Here is a 27,613-nt window from a genome sequence, read left to right as displayed (position 1 = left end):
CGCCGCAGCCGACGGAGAGGAGCTGGGGAAGGACGGTGGCCCGCGAGGCTCGTCGCAGACAACGCGGCGGCGATGTCCGCGAGCCAGGCGGGAGCCGCGGCGGCAGCGGCGGGGCCTCGCGGACGGCACGGCGGCCTGGGCTTCGGCCTTCCTCCGGTTCCTAGGAAGCGGGCCGACGGCCAGCGCGGCAGCAGCAGCGGCAGAGACGGAGGCTCCGGCGCGTCTCTCTCCTCCCCTTGAGCCTGAGCCGGGGGAGGCCAGGCGGCCCGGGTGGCTGGAGAGGGGTCCGCTGCCCGAGAATGGGAATTCTCTTCACCAGGATATGGAGACTGTTCAATCACCAGGGTGAGGGGCTCGGGCCGAGCGCGTACGGGTGGGGGAGAGGGTCACCCGTGGCCTGGTGGGTGGGTGGGTGGGGGTCTCCGAATACTTCCGGAATGTGGGCGCTGCGGTCGCGCGCGGTCTCTGCGCTGGGTGCGGGCTGTTGCGGCTGCGGGCCTGGGGCTGGTCGATCCCACTCCCAACTCGGGAATGGTTCCCGACTCGCTGCCCTTTTGTCTTAGGAGACCTTCCTAAGAAACCCATTCCGCAAATACACCCATTGCTCCGATTTCTGTTGGGAGTGGAAAAGGTTTCTTGCCCCACGTTCGACGCCCCTGAGTGGCCCAGCCTGGTTCGCGTTTCCGTCCTTTTACCTTCGGCGATTGGGTTTGCACACCACGGAGAAGCTCTGGGGTTTTCCGGGATGAAGGTTATAAGTTGTGGCCCCAAACGCACCCCTGAGCGACCGAGGATTGCAGAATGCGGAAAACACGGGAAATCTCTCTTGATTTAGCCAGTACATTCAGGTTTATGAGCCTTCCTTGCACCTCCCCCTCCCCCCCCGCTTTGGGAAGATTCTTCTGCATCCTGAGTAGTGATGGTCCTCTCTCCATTTGCCAGATTTGTATCTTTGTTTAAGGTAAAGCTTAAGGTCATTTTCCTGCTCGTGTTTCTTGTTTCTTATTTAAGTGGAGGTTTTTATGGCTGTATTTAAAATGTAAACGTGACCACTGAAAGCACTTGAAAATCATATCATGTGAAACATCTGTTAACTGTAAGTGACTAGTAAGTTACCAGATATGGAGTGTATTATCATAAAGAGATGCTTCAGTTCATCTAAACTCAAACATTACCTTGAAATGCATATCAGATGTATTGAAATTCGTTACAAAAGTAAGTGTAAAACGGGGAAAGAGGATGCAATTTTTACAAAAAGACAACACAGCCATTAAGATACAAAATAGTTACTGATGTACTTTCATTTCTTTTTAACTCAAGTTGGGTGATTCATCATCCCGGCTGTCAATAACTTTGTGTTTTCCTCCTGTGAAGCTGGTGTTAACTGTCACAGCCCAAAAATTTCCAGTAAAGACTTAAATGAATGGCGGCATCTATTATGTGCAACCATCCCTGCCTCCTCCTTGGTGATCCAGCTGCTCCTACGAGAAGGCAATGGGAAGGGAGCAGAACTGGAACTTGTGATCTCTAGTTTATCTTAAAAAAAAAAAAGATGATAGTGTAGATCTCATGATACTAAATGGAAGAGCAACATTTCAAATGATGTGAAGAATTTTCATGAACTGGAGAAAGCCCCTTTTAATATACACTGTCTCTAGCTAGCTGTTTCTGTTGAGAGAAGGGCTAATGGAAACCAGTCACTTAACCTTTGTCCATCTGGGTCTCACCTAGAGTAGCAGGAAATCTTGACTGTATGACCATGGAGCCCACAAATCCTGAAAACTTAATCTGCAGGTCTTTTTTTTTTTTTTTTTTTTTTTAATCTGTAGGTCTTAAGAATTGAAACTTAACATTGCTGTGTTACTGGTGGTACTTATAGTAGATAGTCTATTTTAATGTTTAAATCGGTAGTATTGTATTATTTTTAGCAATGCTAGTATTTCTACTCTACTGTGAAATTTAGAAAGATTGCTCATTGATCTCTAGTCCTGCAAGAAAAATTAGGTATCTCCACTTTCTGTTTTGAGTCAATGATAAAATTGTCTCTGTTAGTGAAGAAAGAATTAGAACTTTGCCAGCAGCTACTTGACAGTACTAAATAGTGATGTATGCTTTGTTATCACTAAAAATCACTGAGAAGTGTTCTTATTACTTCTGTTTTGTGGTAATTTTTGACTGGACCTTTTTTTCAGTATTGGGAAATAGTAAGAAATTAATGAAGTTCTAAAAATGTAGATGTTAGCATTATGGAAATATGGATAAACTATTTCCTGTTAAATGATGTGATTGTCTTATCAGCAGGGTCACTTTAAATCTATCAGGTACTTGTTGGTCTTTTAGTTGTGTATTAAACTTTATTTTACCTCCGGAAGATACAGAACACGGTCCTATGTTCTTTTCACATGAACTCTTGGAAGGAAGTTTTGAGGGATAACAGAATTTGCTATGCTAATGAAACAAACTGTGTGACATCTCTCTCTCCCTTTAGACCAGCTTTTTCAATTTAAGCTTAGTTAGGTTGAGTACATAGTGAAAACTAATTGTATATTGCTCAGACTTGAAAACCCAGAGGTTGCATTTATGTGGTACTTAAATTAATACGGTACAAAATTTGTCCTAGATGCTATTGTATATATCATTTTTTAAAGTTTCTACAGTCCTTTGAAGTAGTTTTTCTTTTCTCCTGAAAATAGGAAACTGAGGTACCAGTGGCATGGTTTTTCTAGGTGATGCAGCTGGTAAATACTGCAGAAATATTTTGCTGACACTGGCCTTAAAGAAGTGACTGGCATCGTTTTTTCCTGAGAATTCTCCGCCCTCACCCCCTGCCTCAGTCCCCATTGCTGTTTCTCAGTTACTAACTGTAAGTCTTTACAACTTTAGGGCTTGGAAGAGTTGCCGCTAGTATCTTTTAGTATAGAAGGGCTTATGATCAGTACTCCATTTGTTCATTGAATAAGTATTTTGAACACCTGTTCTGTGCTGGGGTCTCTTGTAGAGGGCTTCCCAGGTGGTGCTAGTGGTAAAAAACCTGCCTATCAATGCACCAAAGACACAAGAGACACAGGTGGGGTAGACAGAGAACAAAACAGACAAGACCCCCTGCGTTTATGTGGGGAGATAAGCTGCTGCTCCTAAGTCGCTTCAGTCATGTCCAACTCTGTGCGACCCCATAGACTGCAGCCCACCAGGCCCCGCTGTCCCTGGGATTCTCCAAGCAAGAACACTGGAGTGGGTTGCCATTTCCTTTTCCAATGCATGAAAGTGAAAAGTGAAAGTGAAGTCGCTCGGTCGTGTACGACTCTTAGCCACCCCGTGGACCACAGCCCACCAGGCTCCTCCATCCATGGGATTTTCCAGGCAAGAGTACTGGAGTGGGGTGCCATTGCCTTCTCCGGGGGAGATAAGCTAACTTCGTCTTTATAGATAAAATAATAGCAGTTAATATTGACTTGCAAGGTTAGAGTCTATGTGTTTCATGCAGTTGATTTAGCCTTCACCTAATTGATTTACTCTTAATAAGAACCCTGCGAGCCTGATAATCTCCAGTTTTTAAGACAAAGAAACATTAGGTAACTTGTTCCAGGCACTACAATTAAAAGTGATAGACCTTTGGTGCTAAGTCGCTTCAGTCTTGTCTGACTCTTTGCTGCCCCATGGACTGTAGCCCACCAGGCTCCTCTGTCCATATGATTCTCTGGGCAAAAATATTGGAGTGGGTTGCCATTTCCTTCTCAAGAGGATCTTCCCAACCCACGAATTGAACTTGAGTCTCCTGCATCTCCTGCATTGGCAGGTGGGTTCTTTACTACTAGTGCCACCTGGGAAGCCCTTTTAGTTGAAGACTAACCAGGATCATCTAGTGCCTGAGTTGGTGCCCTTGAAACCTAACAAAAACTTCTTTGTGTAAGAAGGGTTCATGTTAGATAAAAGGAAGAACTTTTAGACTTTCATGTGAACTGTGAAAGAAGTTACGAAGTTTCCTCATGGGGAGCATTGTTTCATTCTCCTGATTAGCTCACAGAAAAGGAATGATCCATTGTGAATGAGTTCTGAAGAAGCTGCCAGTGACGCCGGACCTGGTGCTGGGAAAGCCACCTCTGCTTCTGTTGTTCTTTTCATTGTGTTGGAATTCAAACATATAAACGAGTATCTATAGAAGCTGAGTAGCCAAAGGGGTGAACTGTGCCAGTTATTGAAATTTTAGCTCCAAACTCACCTTTTTTGTGTGCTCTGTGCATACAGAGCTGAATCCTTAAATCCTTGTCTTTTAAAGGCACGGTGTTAAGCCTTGTTGGTAGGTGGCACCGCAAGAGGAGGGGGTTTTCTTTCTGGATACGATGTGCCCTCTGCTGCTCGCGCATGTGGACTCCTTCCCCCGCCTCTGGCTCTTGCACTGTCCAGTGGTCACAGCAACTTCCTCTAGTACCCACTTCAGTTGCTTTCAGAATGGAGGTCCTCCAGGGAAGCACTTGCCAATGAACAGCTTTCCCCAGCGTGCTAGAGGGAGGATTTCCAGCAAGATCCCCCGGCAAGTCCGCGAAGCTGCTCATCTGACATTCGGTGAGCCATGGGCAGGCCCTCAGCCAGGTCTGCGTCTCAGTCCTGGGGAGTCGTGGGGAGAAGCCCTGTCTCAGCCCTGGCGTGGTGAGAGCCCTGTGTATTTGTCATTCCTTTAATCTTTATTGTTACTTCTTGTTAGCCAGTCCCTCATTACTCCAGTCCTCTGGAGTAGTTATTTTTAAGTTCAAATTGCTATGTGGTTTCTGTTTCCTAATTGGATCTCTACTTTTGTCATGTATAATTGTTGCTTTTCATTCAGCAAAGTTTTTTGTCCCCCCCTACCCCCCACCGCCAGCCGAAACTTCACTACCATTGCTATAAGTTGCAAGTTTATTTTCAAACTTTGTTTTTTTAATTGATGATGCTTTTAAATTTTGCAAATTGAATTTTTAATATGAAGGATTTTTTGGTTATCTCTCTTCTAACCTTTATGTCTTCCAAATCTGATTTATTTATTCATCCATACTTTATTAAGTGCATGATTTACTCTAGATTCTCTGTTAAGACCTGTGAAAACTATGGTATACCTGACAGAAGTGGGATTTTTTTTGTTCCTTGTGAAACAGAATCCATGGAACTTACTTTGGATATGAGGTGAGAATGAAGAATCAGGCTGACTCTCAGTTTATCTGCCTTAGTATTTATGTTTTCTAGCCTTGGTATGATTCACAGAGATAGAAGTTCTCCAGGATAACGATGACTTTTTTTTTTTTTTTTTTTTTGCTTAATTTGCTGACTGGTAGTTGGCAGGATATATATTGACTTTTAGAACCTGTCAGCGAATAGAGCTGGTAGGCTGCCTGAGTATATCAGAAGGAAATAAAGAAGGGAAACAAGCATTTTCATGACAAAAGAGTCAAGTATTGATTGGGAGACTAAAGCCCAGGTGATAATGCAAAATTCCATCCAGGTACTGTGACAGTGTACAGTTGTTTGGACTTATCTGAAAAACTGCAAGAATGCTGTGGCATAGATACTTTAAAAGAAAAATCATACTAAGTAGTAAACTTGTCATAAATCACATGCATCAAAGCACTGAAACAGCCAAAAGTTTTGTTACATTTTCGCATAATAACTGTCTCTTATATAAACATTGTATTTTAGGTTCTATGTAGTATTTGTTTTGAAGTGCATTGTAACACTTTAGGTGGAATATGTGTTTTTCATAGAAGTCTCTTCCATCCCCATAGTGAGAGAAACAGGTTACAGTGGTGAAAGAATCTAAGGCTATTCAGAGAAGGCTGATTATTAGAAAGTGTGAATAATCTAACACTATAGTTGGGAATAAACCAACTCTTCACCTTTGACTTGGCACTTTATCTTTGAGCCCATTGCACTGTGATGTCTTAATCTTATAGTTCTCACTGTGACCCACATGCTATACCTCAGACTTAGGAAGCTGTTGAAAATAGCCGTGGTGCTTTATTGTAAAAACACAAAAATTTAAATAGAGAAAAACAAGTCTTGGGAGGAAGTAGATATAAGTTGGTATTGAACGTGGCTTGTGGGTCTTAGGGATGAAGAGGTGAAGGACCTTTGGCGCGTGGCCTCATTGGACTGTCCTGATCTCAAGACTGAGCCACAGAACATGGGGCTCCCCATAGGTTTTCTGGATTCTGCACATGTTTGATGCGAGATCCTTTCTTCTTTTTAAAATATTTTAGCTACTAAAAAAGCTTCATGTGTTCAAATACGTTAGCTTGTATTTCCTTGATTGATGTTGGAAGTCTACTTTATGTCTTAAGAGTTTGGGGGGAATATCTGCATATTTATGCTTTTGTAGGTGACGGTTTTTCACTGAACTTGTAAAATTAGTTAGAAGAGGGAGGTTGTTTCCAGTATAGAGTGGTTTGAGCTGCTTCTTTACTTCCTCTCTGAACATCTCTGACACTCTTTTCTCCTGTTTATTTTCAACCACACCAGATATGAATTCTCACCCTGTGTCATCCACTATGCCTTCTCTCCTCAATGGTCTGCTTTTATTTCTAGGCACTAGTGAAGAAAGATTTAACAAGATTTTACATCTTTATCCACCAACTTATGTGACCTAATTTCGTCTTACTGATTCTCTAGTTCATTCATTCAGTGGCTTGTAAAAAACATTGTGTCTTGAAACTGTTTACCCCATCCTATCTTCCACTTGTGTCAGGAGAAGATGAAATCCCGCTGTGAACTTCTTGTGCCATCTGCTTTATCTCAGTGTACGTGTTTATTGCACAATGGTTGGTTCACAGTAGTTTGACTTTATCATGTTCATCTTGTGGTCAGGTATGACACAGAATCCTCCTTTAGTTTTTTTTCTTTTTTGCCTAGTTAGTCTTTCCTCACAGAAATGGTAGAAAATGTGTTTGAAATCAAGAAATAAGTCCTATGGGGCATGGCTAAATTAAGGAGGCCACTTTAAAAACAAAGCCTGGTAGGGTTTTCTGCTAAAAGCAGTTACCCTAGGAGGCCAGATAATTATCTACTGATAAGTCCTACTGTTACTCAAAATACCTTTAACTCCTTTTAGAATTTTTTAGAGGCACATTTTAAAATCATATCATTTAGGGATCACACCTCAGTTAATAATGAAAAGGTAACACTCATCTTAACTGCCTTTTACCTTATGACTGAGATGATACCATGTGACTCCCCTCCCCTTTTAAAATCAAATTCATCTTCAGGTATTAAACGGCGACCATTGGGAATGTTCAGAATAGCATATCTCAGGCTCTGAAAGCAATTGCAAGAGAAAATTGCAAAATATTTTGAAAAATGGCAGCATGGTTAGAGTAAGTGTTTAACCACCTTTAGGGACTAAGGACCTTGCCAGAGATAGTGCTATTGTATTTGTGATCTCTCTGTGTAAGATACACACACACACACACATTTTTTAGTTACTGTGTAGTTATGTATCATAGATCCTTGCCTAAATTTGTATTGGTTTTCCCTCTATTAATTTTGTACCATTTTTAGAGTACCATTTCTCTCATTGGTCAGGGTAATTGTATTTTCTTCCTGAGTACTGGCAAGTCTGTCTACATTTAGTCCTGCAGCTAATACAAAAAGGTTGACAAAATAACATTCCTGAAACTTAAAAATAAACTGTTTCATGAATTATATTATTAAAAACTGGTATTCTTTTCAAGTGGGAAACTAAAAATTCATCTAAGTCAGAGATCAGAAAAGCGCCCAATGTGAATTCTGCTTGTATTAAAATGTTTATAATTGCTAGTATTACTAGAATTGAAAAAGATATCTGTCGTCAAAAGGGGAGTGCTCAATTTGAGGATATAGAAAAATAATAGAGTCAGGGAAAATTGCCATGGCATTTAAAAAACTTCCCAGGTATAAAGGTCGCCTGCTCCAAGGATTCAGTAATCTGGCCCTGTTGAGGTGTGACCTTCCTGTGAAGATGGATTTGCCACTGCCTTTTTAACATTCCCTTTGAGGAAGCCAATGCTCCCCAAGCAATCTTCTGATTTTAATCCAGTCACCCTGTACTTTTCCTTAGGAAGAAATTGCACTTGTCAGGTAGTTCTCATTTTCTCACTTCGTTCACCCTAGTCATCTCTAAAGAGATAGACTAGGCCCTGCATTTTTAAAATGACTTTTAGGAACCTTTGTTGGGAGAGCATGGTCACGTCACTTTAGGATGCTAGTGGTTCTAAGCTGCCTGCTCTTCAAAGTTATGAGTGACTGGACAAAACTGATTTTATTAAAACTTTCTGGGACTTCCCTGGTGGTGCAGTGGTTACAACTCTGCACTTCCACTGCAGGGGGTGCAAGTTCAGTCCCTGATTGGTGAACAACGACCCCACATGCTGCACAACCTAAAAAAGAAAGCACTGGCCTGCTAAAGCATATTATTTAAAACAATTTTTTTTTTCTGTTTATTTGATCTTCATATTTTTGTGTAACAGGAGGTACCTATATAGCATTAGGAATTCCTCTTAATGGTAAATGTCGTGTTTGGAAAACATCTACCACCTGACTGCAAAAGCTTTTTCTTGAAGAGCTCCTTTATCCTTAACATTTCTTATTTATAGAATGAATATTAATTGAGGATTTATTATACCAGAAAAGTTGCAGTTACTAGAAAGTACCCTTGAAGGGTGCCTCATTAAACTGAGATGATTAGTGTTCGTGTAAATCATTATAAGTGCTCTGTTAGAGGTGTGGCAGATGAGCAGGAGAAAATGATTTTTCTTGGGAAGCTATACCTTAAAGATTAGTAGGAATCCTTGAAGTGGAGAATTGGAGAAGATAATTCCAGCACAGGCAAACACTATGAGTGGAGGTAGAGAAATGTTCGCTGTGGACGTAGTTGGCAGCTTGTGTTGGAAGCACAACTTGAACTCCAGCTTAGATGCCTGGTGGTCATGGTGAGGGATAAAGCTGAAGCCTACTCATTTGGGACTGGCTTTATATACAAGGCTTAGAACTTGTACTTTGTTTTCCTGTCCAAGTGGAGAGCCATCATTTAAATAAGAGAGTAGCATTACCAGCTTTATAGTGTAGAAAAATTACTCAAGAAACAACAGGAAGATGGATAGGAGATAGTCCCATTAAGTACAGTAAAAGATGAGGAGGACTGCAGCTGGGACAGTGGGGAGGAGGTAGGTTCAGAATATATTTTTGAGGGAGAAGAGAACCTAGTGACAAATTAGATGTTGCGGTTGAGGGACTCCAAAGGCATCTGAAATAATGGTAATACTGGTAAGCAAGTAAAGTAAGATAGAATCAGGAAAAGGTTTGAAAATTGGGTTTGGGGATGTGTTGAGGGGCACTGCATCTATCCACTAAGATTGGAGCGTGGGAAAGATTTGGGAACATGGGTTAGGAACTGTCTTTCTTGGCAGTGGGCACTGCCCAAGGGCTGTCTTAGTTATATAACCCTGCAAGGTAGTAGTGTCCCTCCTTGTTTACAGTGAGGGAACTTAGGGTTAGAGGAATAAGTCATTTGCTCAGCGTCACACAACCACACGTGTTTTCCCATCTTGTTTCTGTTATCTGTTGCTGTGTAACAAGCCAATTCTTCTAAATTTGATGACTAAAGGAATTATTTATTACTATCTCTCATGGCCCTATGAGCTCAGCTGGGAAGTTCTGGCTTGGGGCTCGTTTGATTACAGTTGGAGTGGCAGCTAGAACTGGAGTCATCTCCAGCCCCACCTGGCTGCATATCCAAGGTGACTTCTTTGTGTCTGGCATCTCAGCTGGAATGGTTAGAACAGTGAGGGCAACTGTACGTCTCCCTGGCTTCCTCGCTCATGTGCACGGCAATCTTGGAGTGGTTGGACTTGCTACCTGGTATCTGGCTTACTCCAGGGGGAGTTGTCCAAGAGCTGGGCAGCAACTGCAAGGTGTGAGATGATCCAGGTGTGGAAGTCACACAGTCACTTCTGCATTTTGTTGGTTAAACACAAGTCTTAGGACCAGCCAGGATTTAAGGGGGCATGAATATCCAGAGACCATATTTGGAGATTAGCTTCCTCCATGCATGCTGTCTTTGGGAGTCATTTTTAAACTGGATGGCAATAGATGGGCCCCAAGATACCGTGCTAAAATGTGAAAGGAGTTCAAGAAGACAGCCTGAGTGTTTGAAGGAGGACCCAAGGAAAAGGAGTTGGTGGAAAAAATAAATCAAGAGACAGAGGAAGAAAAAGTTGGAAAAAGTGATCTGTAGAAGCCAAGGGGGCAGGGAATCACTGCCACCATAGCCATAAATCCTTAAATTTGGTTAGAAGGACCCTGTGGTTCACATGCGCTCAGATACTTAGAGATGCCTGCAGACAGCAGCTTTGAAAGGCTGCCCTTTTTCTCCCTGCCATTCTCCCAGCTCACCTGTACATACCCCATTAATGCCTTAAGTTCACATTTAGAACTTAAGTAACTTGGTCCAGTGTGAAACATTAACACGTTAAGTCTTACATAAATTGTTGTGCTTGCATTTGGGATAGTTGACTGAGAGTCGGCTTCCAAGGAGTGGAAAGAATGTAGTACTTCTGGCTTCTTAGATGGGTGAAACTTCTCTATGTAGAATGAGGGGTTAGACCAATAGCATAATTCTCCTCTTGCTGTGATGTTCTTTTGTGTTACAAGCAGGAATAAAATGCCATACACTGAATTATATACCATGGCTGAAAAGAGTAGATGACATGGGAAAATTTTTAATTTTTGATTAATAAATCACTGTGTTTTTGTTTGTTTTTTTCAGAGCACAAAGTTATCATTGTTGGGCTGGATAATGCAGGAAAAACTACCATCCTTTACCAGTTGTAAGTACTAACTACCTAAAAAACTGTATTTTTTTGTTTTTAGTTACTTTCTCTGCCTGAGTGATGCTTAATTAGCGAAAGCAGTAAAAAATTTTTATGGAATCCACATTTCTCTGTAAGAAGGCAGGTTGGCCATGAACCAGAAACCCAATTTAAGCAACTGCTTCTAGAGAGCTATAACTTTATAGGACGTTGAGTGTGGTGTTCAGTTGTTTTGCTTGTAGAGAGGAGACAAATATTTATTTCTGTAGTTTCTTGGAATGAAACTACAAAGTGTTCCAGCTAGTCCACTACCTAGTTCCACCTCTGTTTGAACTCTTCATTCACCCTTTTTTTTTTTTAAGTTTCAAAGAGCTTTATTGTTTTTATATAACACGTGATAGTGATGTATTTCAAATTTTACCAAAGAGTGCATCTTAAAATTAGGGATGGTTCATATATGTGATTCCAGGAATATAGTAGTTTTTTCAACATTGAGAGTCCAGTATGTGTATTTGTTAGTATTCTTCTGAACATAATTTATGTGTGGTGGTGGTGGTGGTGTTTAGTCGCTAAATCATGGTCCGACTCTTTGTGACCCAGTGGATGGTAGTCTGCCAGGCTCCTCTGTTCATGGGATTTCTCAGGCGAGAATTCTGGAGAATTCTTCTCCAGAGAATCTTCCCAACTCAGGGATCAAGCCTGCATCTCCTGCATTGACAGGCAGATTCTTTACCATTGAACCACCTGGGAAATCCTACACGTATGTGTAATATATAGTATCCTGTTTTTATTTTTTTATTTTTTAATTTGGAGTACAGTTGCTTTACACTGGTATGTCAGTTTCTGCTCTGCAGCAACGTGAATCCGCCACACATACATACATATCTCCTCTTTTTGGATTTCTTTCCCATTTAGGTCACTGCAGAGCACCAACCAGAGTTCCCTGTGCTGTATGTACAGTAGTGAACCTTTTGTTCACCCTTAATAAACCTAGTGGAAAGGGGATATTTGGGTATAAAATATAAAAGGAGGTTATGCTGATTTCTCCCTTAGTTGAAAAAATTCAAACAATCTAGTTTCTTTGCTAATTGTGATATATTTGAACTTTTTCCCCAGTTCTATGAATGAAGTTGTACATACGTCCCCAACAATAGGAAGTAATGTAGAAGAGATAGTGATTAATAATACACGTTTTCTAATGTGGGACATTGGTGGCCAAGAATCTCTTCGTTCTTCCTGGAACACTTATTATACTAACACAGAGGTATGTTTCTTAATATACTAAGTCGTTTGTGAATATAATACTTGGGAAACTCTTTCTAGATATGAACTCTTAAAGTTATCTTTTTGAAATATCACAGTATGTTAATATTAATATAAGTAGACTTTAAACGTAATGGAATCTTTAGTTCCCTCTTTCAGGGTCCTTGTTCTGTATATCCATTCTCATTAAACCTGTGTAAGAAGCATTGGTGATTGATTAATCTGATTTTATACTGATCCCAGAACTGCTTGTAAATAATTGTTTTTCTAAAGAACTCCATTTCAGTTTGTAACTTCATTTCTCTTGTACTGTTTACTTGTGTCTTCATAGAGGAAATTCAAGTTAAATGAGAGGATTTTGGTGGTTTGAATCCTTGTTCAGGATTTTACTATGTATTTTCTTTTATGCAATGCAATTGCACATTAAAGAACTCTTTTTATTATAAAACAGTTTAAATAGTCATATGTTTTGTTTCCGTATTATTTGCCAAGAGGAAATTTCTGACATTTGAGAGCTTCACTGTATAGACCTTGTAAGGTTAAAGGCTGTGACATTTGTTTTTGAGTGCTGGTTATAAGTTAATAAGTCTCCAACTGTATATATGGATGAATATGATACCACTCAGGCACTATTAAATGTCTCTGATGACCTGATTCCCTAACACTCTGTTTAGAATTTGATCATGTCTTTTGGAGAAGGAGGAGTATATATATGATTAGTATTTCCATATAAAGTGCTGCATGTTTTATAAATTCATGCCAACATCTTGAAAATCAATAGCTTTGTTAAAAAGTTTAGAGTAGGACATGTCTTAGAGCAATATAACCACATGTCAGTAAAGTCTCAATGAGAGAAGAGGTCAAGTAGCAGTTCTCTTATCCATCTGCATTGTGGTTGATGAAATCTGAAGAATAGAAAAGATCCTGAAAATTAAGTGGTCTATCTGAAAATGAAAAGTCAATTCTAAACAATATATAGTGCATACTAATACTAGGCAGTCAGAATTACCTTGGGCATAACCAGTGCCATCGTAAAGTGGCTTTGCCTGCTCCTGTTTCCCTGGTGCCTCTTGGTGCTCACGGAGTTGAAGGAGCGGCATTGTAGCCCAGTCCCGCACGGCTGCTTTATGAGTCTCTGCATCTTCTGATGCCGGTCTTATCAGCAGTTCAGGAAGGAGTCGTGCTTGCAGTAGCAGGCGCCACTTATATAAGAAGAGGGCATGGTTTTAGATACAGATTTATTCTTTCAATTTATTGAATTTTTTTTTTAATTAGCTTAACTCTCATATTACTTTATTCTCATACACCTGCCCTTTTAGATTTTTTAATTGACTTTAATAAATAGTATCTGTGTAGAAGTAACTTAAATTTAGGGCCATAATATATTTTTGTATCATGGACTTACAGTGCAAATAGTGTTAAGATATTAGATATTAATTAAGATGTTATAGAATTAAGATATTAATTTAGAAAACAGACATGTTATATTTTGCTTAGTTTATTAGCAGAATATTCTAACAGAATGATGACATCATATTGTCTTTTATTTTCTCTTAAAAATTAGTAATAAATATATTTGAATTAAAGATTAGACCTTTAGGCTTCACAATGTCTAGTGGGTATCTCTGGTTTTCAGTAATACTGTACCATAAGGTTCTAATTTCTTGATAGTTGTTAGACTGTAAATCAAATAAATACTTGATAAATTTTTCAGATAGCAAATTATGTAATCACTAATGACTTTTTTTGTAATTATTTTAGTTTGTAATAGTTGTTGTGGACAGTACAGACAGAGAAAGGATTTCTGTAACTAGAGAAGAACTCTATAAAATGTTAGCCCATGAGGTAAGTAGGATTCTGGCATTAGATGTGTGTTGGGAGGATATTTCTATCACATTTTTACTTTCTATTTTCTCATGGGGGTACTGTTTCAGATTTTTGGAAAAAATAATTTATCTGCTGAGTTTGTAATTTTGACACTTTCCAATTTGCAAGTGTATCTGGAAGCAGTAGAAAGATTGTGGAGTCGATTGTAGATTTTTACTCCATTTATCTTAGATAAATTTGGTTTAAAAGTTTTCCCTGACAAAAAGATCTAAAATGGCTTTCATTTTTCATTTTAAATAGACTAATCATACAGAGGATTATCATTAAGGCTTTACAGCGTCTTATTTCTAAGACACACAGCAAGTTCTGATTATAACTCAGTTATCTGACTAATACTTAAATTTGTTGCCCTTTAGTCTCTGATATTTTTCCCTCAACTGAACAAAACTATACAACTAGCCACATTTTCTTAGTTCTTGAGAAATATAACTGTTAACATAATTTGAGAATTAAGTGGACTGAATAATATAGTCAGTAATGATAATAGTAACTATAAAATCATATATTATTTATAATAGAGTTGTACCTCTATGTTAGCAGAGTTTTGGTTCTAGGATGCCTCTGGGTGCCAAAATCCAAAGATGTTCGAGTTCCTTGTATAAAATGGTACAGTATTTGCATATAACCTATGCACATCCTCTTGTATACTTTAAGTCATCTGTAGATTGCTTATAATATCTGGTACAGTGTAAATGCTATGAAAATATGCAGCAAATCCAAGTTTTCCTTTTTGAACTTTCTGGAATTTTTTTCCTGAGTATCTTCAACTTGAGGTTCGTTGAATCTGTGACTGCAGAACCCATGGATAAGGAAGGCCAACTGTAGTGGCATCTGATTATTTTTGCTTGCCTTTTATCACAGATGTTACTTTTTCAACTCGAAGGTGGAAATAGAATAGTAAATACTTAAATGTGTTGTATAATCTTTATTTGAGTGGAATTTTAAATTTTCCTTAAAGCTTAAGGAAATTGGGATATCTTTGTAATAAAGTTTTATATTTTAATATTGATTCAATGGTTTGCTTTTGTGATTTTCATTAAGAATTTTGGTATGTTTCACATGTAAGGAGACTTGGTGAGGTAGTTATGTAAATTGAAGTTCCTGTTTTGCTTGTGGTGGTCATACCTACCAAGATGCTGTTTTGAACTGATTCTAGCAGTTGTTAAATCCTTTGGAATTAAAAAAAAAACAACCCATCCTGCCTTTGTACATGTATTTAACAATTTTCAGTTCTAGTTTGAGAAGAGTATACAATAAAAGAAGCATGGGCTAAGGATTTTTAAAATTTCCCCTTTGCATTTTACAATAATGCATCATTCTTCAGTTTTTACCAAAGAGTTGTTCTATTGTTTTATGAAGACTTTAGAAAAAGGAAAGTAAGACTCAAAATGTATTTGTCTCTTGACTATATTTTTTACTCTGTTAACAGGTAGCCTTCGTATTTGATTCTTACTCCAATTGGTCAATATGTAGGGCATCAGTATTATAAAAAGTCCAGAGAGTAGGGCTCTAACTCACTGAGTCGTTGGATTTTATGAGTTGAGTCATTAACTTGCATAGATCAGTTAACCTCATCTTTTATGGATTAGCACACTGAGGCCCAGTAGTTTATGTGACTTGATCAGCTTTTGAATTTAAGCATTCACATCATTCAGGCTCTTTGCTAGGAAAAATAGTAAAAGCCAGAAATAGAGCCTAGCTGGAAAATGAAAGGAGAATGGATGAGATTACCAGAAAAGAAGGGAATTACAGGTGAAATTGGAAGTTGGAGTTAAGTTACTTAATAGGGTCAGGAAGAGCCAATAGGCAGCGTTCTGGGGAGGAGCTTCCAGCTCAAGGATGAGAATTTGTGAGTGAAAAACAAATTTCAACATGGGTTAAGTCAGGTGCTTCATGCATACCACAATAAACAACAGTCTTCTTATCATCACCAGTAATGATTCTGTGTATTATGAAATACAGAACTACTGCATTTAAATACATTTCTGAAAGCTTCATCTTAAATGAAGTGCAAAAACGTTGAAACTCATGAATTTTTAAAAAAAAATTCCAAAGACAAAAGAATAGATGAATTTTATTCAGAATGACTCAACTTCTAGTAATTATCTTTATAAATGGAGTTTGAGAAACAACTTGACAACTATATATGGCATATAGACAGTGCTGATAAGTAAGTATGTCTTGTGTGTGCTACTGTTCATTTCCTTGACTAAACTAAAAATTATTATTAGACTCTTAAGAACAAAAGTCTGTGGTATGGAGCAGAACTTTTTCAAAGTGTTTAAAATTGGTGATGTACAAAAGATCACAACTCTTTACCTTGTACTTTGACCTCTTGTTAAGTCAAGTTAACAGTCTTAACCCAGTGTATCTCTTTTCTACTATTAGAATAATGCATACTTTTGTTGTGAGGTTATTTTAATAAAAAGTAAAGGAAGACTTGATTTTTCTCTTTTCCTAAATCATTAAATGTAGATAACATGGCTTTAAAAAAAATCAAGAACCTTACATAAAATTTGGGCCTTTAATATCTAGAAAAATTACATTCGATATGGGTTTTTTTCTTTTTTTTTTTTTTTAGACATTGCAATACCTGGCTCTGTTTCTTAGGTTTTCCAATTTTCAGTCTAAGGGCTTCTCCAAATAATTTTGTTACTAAAAGTGATGAATATAGGTTACTTATAAATAGTATAAACTATGTGTCCTAACTTGTGCCAGATATTTTGTTGTCAAATATTTCTAAGGTTTGTTCCTTGAACATGCCAGCATTACTTGGCATGACCTATATAAAGATTTCAACACACGCTGGCAAGAAGAGATAGTGAAACCTAAACGATAGGAAGATAGGAATTAAATCCCATGGAAAGTCCATCTACTTAATGATTCAGCCATATATCAACTATTGATAACTGTTCCATTTTCCAATTAGGATAAGAGAAAAAAATTCATATACTTGATAATGCATATGAGCACTAGTGATGGATCATCCCTTCAACTTTTTGCCTTATATAAATAGACAGATGATCTGAACTATAGGTGAAACAAATTGAATTGGAACTCTCTTGGGGAAGGGGTAGTATTTTATTTTATTTTATTTTTATTTGAAGGATAATTGCTTTATAATATTGTGTCGGTTTCTGCCATGTATCAGCATGAATCACATAGGTATACATATGTTCCCTCCCTTTTGAACCTCCCACCCCATCCCACCTTTCTAGGTTGTCACAGAGCATGGGTTTGAGCTCCCTGAGTCTCACAGCAATGAATAGGAACTCTTAGACCTTAATGTTTTCAGAGGAGTGGTCCCTGACGTTTTTAGCACCAGGGACTAATTTTGTGGAAGACGATTTTTCCACAATCCCGTGGAGAGGGAAAGAGATGGTTTCCTGATGGCTGAAGCACATTGCATTTATTGTGCACTTTTATTTCTATTTTTATTACATCAGCTCTATCTCAGATCATCAGGCATTAGATTCCGGAGGTTTGGGACCCTCGTTCTAGAGTATCCCTTTTCTGACTCAGTTACTCAGGTAACTCTGTCCTTATCTGTAGAACTGTAGTGCAGTCCTGCAGAGGGCACTCTAACTAAGTCAGTCTCCGATGTTTATGTAAACCATACAGCAGAAGTCCTTTTAACAAAGTAAGAAATTCACTACTTCTGTTGTTTATTTACTTCAGAAAGAATGAAAAGCCATCGAGACTGTCTTCTAGCCAGAGTAAATAATGTGGAACAGTGTTTAAACCTACTGAAGACTCTTGCTTCAAACACACATACACATGATTGAAACCAAAATTTTCTCACTGAGATCCCTGAAAAGAAGATGGCATTCCACAGAGCTGGGAACACTTGCAGACATAGCACCAAAACCTTAGTTTTCTGTGTATCTTTTAAAATATATAGGCAGAGTTTTATGAGAGTTCAGTCCACTAGTTGAGTGGATCCATCATGGTTTCTTAACCCAGTATTCACGAATGGACTTTAGGATATCTATGAACACCCTAAAATTGTACAAAAACTTTTTGGGGCATATATACACATGTCCATTTTTATGAGGGAGACGTCCATAACTCTGCTTAGGTTTACCAAGAAAGCTCTACGTAAAGTATAGGTTGGGCAAGAATTTTGAAAAGCTCTTAAGTGCCACGCTAAAGAGTAATTGGGGTTGGGGTGGTTATTGTTTAGTTGCTAAGTCACATCTGACTCTACAACCCCATGGAGTTAGCCCACTAGTCTCTCCTCTGTCCATGGGATTGCCCAGGCAAGAATACTGAAGTAGGTTACCATTTCCTCCTCCAGGGGGTCGTCCTGACCCAGGGATCGAAACTCTGTCTCCTGCATTGGCAGGTAGATTCTTTACCATTGAGCCGCTTGGGAATCCTGGGGGAGTGGTTAGACGTGTATCATATAGGAAGATGTGACTGTTAAATAGAGCACGTGGGACCATAAAAATGTAATCTCGGACTGTAAGAAATACGTAAATACATGCAGGTATAGATTGATTAAATGTGTTCCGTTCCATTTGATGTTTACTTTCCGTTCTAAGAGCTATGAGATACTTTTATGTAAAGTAGTTGAGAAAATTTAGGTTACACAGATTATCAAATATAATCTGCTAAGTTGGAAAGTGTTGGAAAAAATGAACTGACCTTTACAGTTTTGTTTACTTTTGTAGGACCTAAGGAAAGCTGGATTGCTGATTTTTGCTAACAAACAAGATGTTAAAGGATGCATGACTGTAGCAGAAATCTCCCAGTTTTTGAAACTCACTTCTATTAAAGATCACCAGTGGCACATCCAGGCATGTTGTGCTCTTACTGGCGAGGGGTAAGATGTCTTCTTCATGAATACCATGTATTTAGCTTTAAAACATGTATTTCTTTCTTTTTTTTTTTTTTAAATAAAAAGTTTTATTGGAGAAAAATAGAACCACCACGTACACAGGGAAAAGAGCACAAAAATTCAACTGATACAGAACTGAAAGTCACAACTACCCAATGTTGTTTGTGATTACTTTTCAATTTCTTAAATGGCTTCCCTCAATCTTTTAAATAGCCTTGCCAATTTTCAGCTGAAATAGAATCAAGTTTTCAAAAAATTAAGAGCCTCAGCGAAGGGACCAGCTTTTAAGATAACAAAGGTGACACCAAGAGTCTCCTAATAGGACCAGTTAAACTGAAAACTTCCTGAAGTACATAACTACTGTGTCTGGTAGAGCAGTAGCTCAGAGACCATCAGCGATTAGTTAGAACACTGACTCAGACAGTCCAGTATGCAGAGAGGGCAAACAAAAAAGCTGCGTTTCCCTGTCAGATGAGTTCACATAAGAAAACCAAGGAGGTGCTAAGAAAATACAGGCAATGGCTGCTCAAAATAATTAAGAAGGCATTCTAAATACCACGTATTATTAGACAACAGTGTGTAAAGTGATGCAATTAGAAAACAGGCAACTTAAAAAAATATGGTCACAGGTCTTTGAGAACTCAAGAAAACAATCAACAGCAAACACAAGAGCTGAAACTCTTCTCAGCTGAGGGGTGAAAGTGAAAGTGAAGTCGCTCAGTCGTATCCGACTCTTTGCGACCCCATGGACTATAGCCCACCAGGCTCCTCCGTCCATGGGATTCTCCAGTCAAGAATATTGGAGTGGGTTGCCATTTCCTTCTCCATAAAACATGTATTTCTTTTTAAAATCAAATATTTAAGGTTACCACATACAGAACTTTGTGAGGGACAGATGTAAGACACAGTCTATGCAAGTCGAAATCGTTCCTGCACTGTGGGTGAGGCTTACATTCTAAGAAGGGAACTGGCACTTGCTGATGTGTCCTGTGCCTTACGTGCTTTCTACAGAGCGTATCATTTATTCCTAACAGTCATGGAGTTATTTTAAATTCATGTTTTATGCATAAAAGAGCTGAAATAGAAGATTTGCAAGAGGGACTAGTTTGCAGATATGCCATCAGTGTTGCCAAAAGGGAGTTCCTGCATTTCAAAAGATAAGAGTTAGAATTAGAGTGTGATTGGAGGGTCCTTGGCCCTGGAGGGAAAGGGGGTGCCTGCAGTAGAATTTTGCCCTAGTCTGATGCCCAGGGGTGAAAGGATTTCAACCAGGCAGAGCTTGTCAGCCTTGTTATAGGCAAGATACAGAACATGTAATATATGAGGCATAGCTAGGTAGTGTCAATAATTCAGTATTTGGTTTACCCTTCTTTGTGACGTTAAAAGGAAGGGAATTTCTGCCACTGCAGATAAATTCATATCTATGCCTCAAGCTTCTGCCCTTTTCTAGCCCCTGAAGAACCCCACCCCCAAATTTAAGAGCTAAATTGGAGATGAAGCCAAATCTTAGTGAAATAGAAGGCAGTGTTACCTGATTACAGACATTTGGAGGAGCATAGTTATTAGAACCTCAAAACAGCAAATCTGCTCATTAAAAAAAAAATCAAACAATACTATCCACATGCTCGCTTGAGTAAAAATATCTTCTACACAGTTCTTTGTCAAATAGTTTTATGTACATATACGCATATAGGATACGTATATAGATATCAGTATATCTTTATTTGTATTATCTTTATCAAAAGTCTTAAAGCGAAAGCACTGATTGTAATACTAAATCTGACAACAAAGATAAGTGATCTAGGACTGATAGAAGATTTAACTTATATACTTTGAGTAGTTGTGTGGAAAATACATCATTAGGATACATATGAATTCTGGCAGTTTTAATGTGTTAAGAACGTTACTTATTAAGTTAATTTTTGTAGCAAAATATATATACTATAAACTGGTAATTTAACCATTTTTAAGTGTACAATACATGGGCATTAAGTACATTCACAGTGTGATACAACCATTACCACCCTCTATTTTGAGTTCCAGCAGTTTTATTTTTAAAGGGGGACATCAGCAGATGATGCCATCTTTTCAGTTTTGGGTTTATGTGGCCTTCCATTTACAGGAGTTAGCAAATGGAAATGTTTGGTTTAGGGGAAGTGTTGTTTCCTGTATAATCTGACCACCTTAGTCTTGGTTTTAGTATTGGTGACATTTTGACTCCCACCTCTGTCATTTGCTCACCTCTCTAAGGTCAGGCTCCCTCTGTAATATGGGAAGGTTTCTGGTCCTAGTACTGTGAAGATTAGATACTGGATATTAAGTGCTTAGTGCAGTTTCTAGTTTGCTCTTAAGTAACTCCTGTACCTTTAACAGTATAGAATTAATTAATTTACTCATCTTGTTATTGTATCATTTCCTATGAGTAGTTTAAAGGTAATGAATTAATAGGAAAAAAGTATGGGCCTATATCAAAACAATTGTTTATTTACTTCATTGCCCTCTTTTCCTTCTATTTCTGTTGTCTTTACATTTTTAGACTTGGGCACAAAAATCTGAGTTCTGGCTTTTTAAATATTAATGTGGTAGCATTGTTTCTCATATCTGTAAAACCTCCTCATAGATATTGATTGATGCTTCATTAACAGTCCTTCATTTTGTATATTTCCCTCTTGCTAAATAAACATTTAGATTCTTTTACCACAATAAATATCTCTATATTTTAGTATGCTCAATTACCCATTGTTCAATGATAACTGGTGTTAGTAATATGAGATTTTATTTACTTCAGATTTTTTGATTACATAGATGTCACAAATACTACATGCATACTTTGTTTTAATAGCTACTATATATTAAATATCCTGCCATTTCTTCTTCATTTATATTGTGAGCTTTTTGTCATTGTAAAACAATCTTTGAAAGGAATTTTTTAATACATCATCATATGAATGTTCCATAATTTGTTAAATTTTTTCTCTAGTGCCAGACATCTAGATTTTAGTATTTCCTATTAAAAATGCTTTCATGAACAGTAATAATACATAAACATATCTTTATCTTTTTTAGGATATGTTTCTAAAGGTAGAAAAAAGGGTAGAGTGTTGGTATTTTAAGCATTTTTGGTACTTCTTACTAAATTACTTTCTATGAGCATTCACTGTGTAATTTTTGAGCTGCTTTTATGTATCAGGCAGTATTCTATGCACTAGAGACATAACAGAACCAAAAATGTACAGTTGTACTGTATGAAAGGATAGCACCTACACTGAATATTACTGATTTTTCTAATCTTTGTTGTTTAGATAGATAAAAAATGGTATCTTCTTTTAGTTTGCTCTTAGCTTTTTATTTGAGAATTTGATCAAGATATTTTATTTTTTTTATAGGCTATGCCAAGGACTTGAATGGATGATGTCACGACTTAAGATTAGATGATCTCTACTGACCTCTTCTCATAGACTTTGTGTAAATGAAGTGCTGGACTTTACCTGAAAGCTGCAAAGATTAATGGTTTAGATATATTTATAATAAACTGATTTAAACATTTAAACTTTTTCTATAAGAAGAAAAATTAAGACCACTTATTTGAAAACACAGATGAAGTTTCACCTTTCAATCTGCTTTCTCATTAGTTCCTTCCAAAGCAAGGTCTTAAAGCTGTGATTGACATTTTTCTCATAATGAATCCTCTCAGGACACTGTGTAGCCTGTGGTAAGTACAAAGGGAGAGGAAGACATTTTTAACTTTGAGAGCTTTATTATCAGTATAACCCTCCCTTGTTGAATGTCGTTCTCTTCCTGTTCCATTAAGTCAAAATACAAATCAGCACAGATACTCAGTTTCCAATATTTTAAAATGTAATTATGAAAAGTATTTTGCATAAGGTTGTGTATGTATTGTGTATATACCTCAAGTTCGAGTTAATGGCTTTGAATCGTGTTCTTAAAGAAAAGCAAATAACACAGAAACTAATATCCTTAGTTACAAATATAATGGGATGAGTACTGGCATTGATGGTGAGTGCCATCTCGTACTTCCCCTATGTTCTCTGTATCATACTAACCCACCCCCAAATCATTGAGCCGCTCTTAAAAAAAAAAAAAAGAAAGGACAAAGCTTCACATTGTGTTCCTGATTTTTTACTGAGCAAATCACATACATGGAAAGCTGTGATCTAGCTGAGTGGAGTGTCTGTCATATTCTTGACTTAGTATTACTGTTGGACAGAATAGCACACTGAACAGTGATCAGATTGCTCCCTTCATTGGACCTTATGCCATCTAAATTTACTGAGTGAATTGTTAATCCATTAATTGGCCAGTCATTAATTGTGATTAAAATTATGAAGTGATTTTTTTTCAGCATTAATTGGAAACTGTTGTGTGATATATGTCTACAAGAGAAGTATCACGCCATAAACATTGTCAAATAATTTAGCTACAATCTTCTTAGATACCAAATTTCATGTCAAGCATTTAAAGTGAATTTGAGATGAAAGGTGAAGTGTATTTTCTAAGCAGTGAAGATAATTTAAAAATTCCTGATTTCTTAGGAGTTGAAGTAGGTTGAGGTTTTATTTGTGTCTAAGTTTTCTTTTATCATCTTTATACCACGTGAATGTATTGTTTGACAGTTATAAAATACGAATTTTTTTTAATGCTTTTAAGAATTTGGTTTAAAAATTGATCAACATAATGTATTTTATTAAGAAGTAACTTAGCCCCCAAACTTTTTATGTTTACTTGGGTATTTCTTTTTTCTCCACCTGAAAATCTAAGATATTTCTGTTTGTAACTGTAAGCAAACTTATCCTAAATGTGTTAAAACATACTCTTGGTTACTATGTTGGTGTATCTTTCATGCCCTGAAAATCTGATGACTAGTGCAAAACTGGCGTGTTTTAGAATATTCAAGGGAAAAAAATTACTTTTAATACCAGCCTTTTAAATTTGAAAGATTTTGATGAGAAATAGTACATACTATAATTACTGACAAAACTCGGAAAGTTTCTTTCTATAAAATATAAAATACTCATTATATAAATCCAAGTCAGGCATGGGAGATCAGTGTTTAAAATTATATTTTGTTTTATATTTATATTATGTTCAAAATGCAAATGTAACACTTTAATATTTGTCAACTTCCTTTTAAAAAGTAAATCCTAAATTACTAACTTTAGTTGTTCATATATCCTCACACTTTGAAATCACTATAAGGAATTGCTTGTATATTAAAAACCCAGATCTATTTTGTAGATGTTGCAGTGTCATCAGAAACAAATACTCTGTAAAGTAACCCAGCAAATCCACACCTTTTATCCTTTTTGCCTTTCAGTTTGAGTAATTATAATTTATTTCTTGGATTGCCACCACATCAGTTCAACTGTACACCCGCACAGTCCATCCCTTGTCTTCAAGGTGTTGGCCAAAATTTAATCTTAATTGGATATTTAAAGCACATCTTACCTTGTCACAATTGGTGTAGTGATTGACATGGCATCGTCTAGAATGCATGTACTCTTATACCACATTGATAAAACATGCTTTTTTGGTTATATCCTACCCTCTAGGCCAAGCATTAGAAATAAGATGGGTACCTTTATTGCTGTTGTTTCAGTCACTAAGTTGTATCTGACACTTTTGTGACCCCATGTACTGTAGGGTACCTTTATCCTTGTGCATAAAACCAGAATTACAGCAGAAAAATTTTTTTAATTTGTAATGTGAAGATACATCAAAATCATTTTAACAGTATTACTTCCAAATAACATGGAGCACCTCATGAATAGTCATGTTGGCAATTTATATGTAGTTTTCAAGTGGAATTAAGCAAAGGGCATTGTTTTTGGTTTTTTAATATACTATGTTTGGGTTAAACAAACATCTTATTTAGGGTTATCATGCTCAACTTTGGAAAGAACAAAGCTCCATACCTCTGTTCATGTGACTGGATTTAAATATCCTATGTTTGATACTAATTTTGAAAATTGTGTAACTTCTCTCAATACCGTGATAAAAGGAACCATATTGCTAAATGCATTTAAATATGTTTAATTTTGTCATGTAGCATTTAGAAAGTATATCTTACACATTCTGATGAGGATCCTTGTTTGAAATTTTCCAGTTCTGTCTTCTTGGCCCTCATGGATGGGCAAAGAATACATTGAAGGCCGGTGGTTTGGGGTGCAGAGGAAAGTGGGTAGGGAATATGACATTTTGCCTTAAGAATAAAAAAGTGCTTCACCTGCTGTCTGGCATTTTTAATGCAGATAGTTAAAGTGATTTTAGAAGCACGGCATGGAATAGAAAAGAGTTTCTGTTTTCTGGTCTTGAAGAAGTGCCTAGTGTAGGTAGTGACAGTGGGATCAGAGAAGTGCAGGGCACTGAGCAAAGGCAGGAAGTCCCTGAGACATTCTTGTCTCTTGTCTGAGTGTATAGTACTAAGATGCCTAGAAATGGGATGCTGCTGTCCCATCTCTTAGACACTTTACATTTCTTGCTGTGACTACAGCAACCACATACAGTACAGACAACCTCAAAATTTGTCTATATTAGTGTAAATAGAAAAACTGTAGACAACTTTCTGGTTTTCTCTGCAGGCCTGTTCAGGAATTTATCTGTCGTGTTCTACTTTGTATATAGGGGACAGCAGCACATCCCAGACTATCTCTGGGGTTATCTTCTCTCAATTGCCCAGTTGTATCCTGAAATGAATCCATCTTTCAAGGCTGGGTTTTGCATGACTTAACTTTGAACCCTGCCACTGTCCAAGTATAATCTGGAACTTCTTGCTTTGGGATTGGCTTTCCCATAGCTCAGCATCCCCTGCACCCCTTTCCCCATCAACGAAGATATGTTCTCTTGGTCCTGGAGATAGTCTCAACTTTACCTGTATCCATTCTCCAAACTGCTAGCTTCTAAGTTGGTTCTCTGGTCCTGTGCTATCCTCCACTGGCTTGATTCATTGATTTGCACTTTGCTTGTTAGAGAGTATTGTCAGAGTTGTTGAGTACATCACAAACTGGCTTGCTGTGTGCACAGCACATAAATGCCTACAGTCCTTTAAATTATACTGTATTTAGCATTTTAATGCTTCTTAATTTTAGCTTCTCACACTGAAAAGTGGATTCAGAAAGATAAGAGAAGTACCTAGACTGCCAGCTCCTTGAGCTGCTAGTTAGATGTGAAAGGGATTAAGTTATACATGTATTCTCTTCCCATTCCAAAAATGAGGTATATGTTGAATAATGTCCATACAAAGAGTATGAAGAGAAAGACGACAAATCAAATCATATATGTAGTGCTTAACCTGAAGCCATCTCCACATCCTTAAAATCATAAACCACATCCATTTCTCCCCCTCAAGTTTACTTTAAAGAGCAGAGGTAAATATTAACTGTCTAAAGGAATTAGCAATGAGACACTTATCATTACAAACTAAACTTGTTGAAGTGAACTTTAAAAAACATCAGAATTATCAGCCATCATGTTATGACACTGTAGATGCAGATTTAATATAGAAAATAATTTTTTTAAAGTTCTGCTTATATAAAAACAATACTTCTATATCATGCTTCCACAAAGAATGTGTGGTATTTAAGACCGGCGTGGTGGAGTAAAGGAAAGAGTTTTAAAACTTCCAATGCTAAAGAGTGACTGCTTCTATTAAACCCTAAAATTGTGTATGGAATTATGAAGAAATTGTAACAGGATACAGTTGGGTTAATTATGCAATATATCTTATCAATTGTCTAGCCCTTGTGTATTGTTCTAAAAACTTAAGTTTGAATCTTTATGGTCTTGCCTGCTAGATATTACGTTTTTTGGTAGAGAATTCCCATAGTCTGTACTCAACAAGTGCCTAAAATTGATTTGTGTTGATTTTTAAGTCCATCTAATAAATTATATGTGTTTTCTATGGTATTATATGTGCTTGACTTACTGATGATACAGGCTTGAGGGTTTTTAAGTCATAATTTTTGCTTTGAATAAAAAGCTTTGAAAATGCAAATACCCATCCTAACCCTGAATAAACCATAGGTTAAGGAAGCGCGAGCAGAACCATTTTTCCTCTTTCCAAGTACAAATATCCCGACTCCGGTGTTCGTTAATGCCGAAACTAGAAAAAACTCTGTTGCTGTTTTTTAAAATAGTTTTCACACACAGAAAATTACATTGTGTGTTTTAAAACCTTAGTAAAAGTTTGTTGCCTGTTTAAGAGGAGCCTCTTAATTCTCCTCATGCTTAGTGGTTAGTAATTTTGTCGTATCATTTAGATCTTGCGCCATTTCATGTGCATGCACGCCAGAATCCTTCCTCTTTAGAGTCTTCTTGAAAAATAAAATATTTGATAGGATGCTGTTATGTTTCTCATATTCATTCTTCTTTTTTTCTTTTTCTTTCATTTTCTTTCTTTCCTTCTTGCTCCTTCCTTTCCCCCTCCCACCCTTCCTTCTTTTTCCTTCCTCTTTTCCATCTTTCCTTCCTCCCTTCTTCCTTCCTTCCTCTCTCTCTCTCTTTGTTGACTGTGAACTCTAGGGGCAAAGACTTGACTGTTTTTTCAGTGATTTACAATTATATTTTGTTTCTATTTTAAACAATCTTGCATGAAAAGTGAAAGGTATATATGACTTTAATTATTATATACTATTCTCTTCCCAAACGTCTTACATTTGTCATATAAAGAATTCCTCTAATTATTTTTGCTTGAAATAGTCCTTTAGATTAGAGTAGCTTTTTCTTACTTTATGTCCCTCTATGGTTCCTTAAGAGGAAGTGATACCTGCAGAGCACTTTTAAAGATATTTTTTAGGTT

At 37.4% G+C, this 27,613-nt stretch overlaps 1 protein-coding gene across 1 annotated transcript; it reads left to right on the top strand.

Annotated features, from left to right (window-relative positions):
- Positions 1 to 26,721, top strand: ARL5A (ADP ribosylation factor like GTPase 5A). The gene is made up of 6 exons (XM_065931544.1): positions 1 to 345; positions 10,766 to 10,826; positions 11,925 to 12,072; positions 13,833 to 13,916; positions 18,632 to 18,783; positions 22,185 to 26,721. The coding sequence occupies exons 1-6, from the start codon at positions 300 to 302 to the stop codon at positions 22,231 to 22,233; spliced, it is 540 nt and encodes a 179-aa protein (XP_065787616.1). The 5' UTR covers positions 1 to 299; the 3' UTR covers positions 22,234 to 26,721.
- The last annotated feature ends 892 nt before the right edge of the window (positions 26,722 to 27,613 follow it).

The sequence above is a fragment of the Muntiacus reevesi genome, chromosome 3 (assembly GCF_963930625.1).
Source record: "Muntiacus reevesi chromosome 3, mMunRee1.1, whole genome shotgun sequence".
Taxonomy (NCBI): Eukaryota; Metazoa; Chordata; class Mammalia; order Artiodactyla; family Cervidae; genus Muntiacus; species Muntiacus reevesi.
Note: the sequence above shows the minus strand (reverse complement) of the source record. Positions and strands in the feature narration are given on the sequence as shown.

Coding starts and splice junctions, on each gene's coding strand:
- ARL5A (XM_065931544.1), top strand. CDS start 300: ATGGGAATTCTCTTCACCAGGATATGGAGACTGTTCAATCACCAGG. Junction 346..10,765: donor GAGACTGTTCAATCACCAGG/GTGAGGGGCTCG, acceptor TGTTTTTTTCAG/AGCACAAAGTTATCATTGTT. Junction 13,917..18,631: donor ATAAAATGTTAGCCCATGAG/GTAAGTAGGATT, acceptor TTACTTTTGTAG/GACCTAAGGAAAGCTGGATT.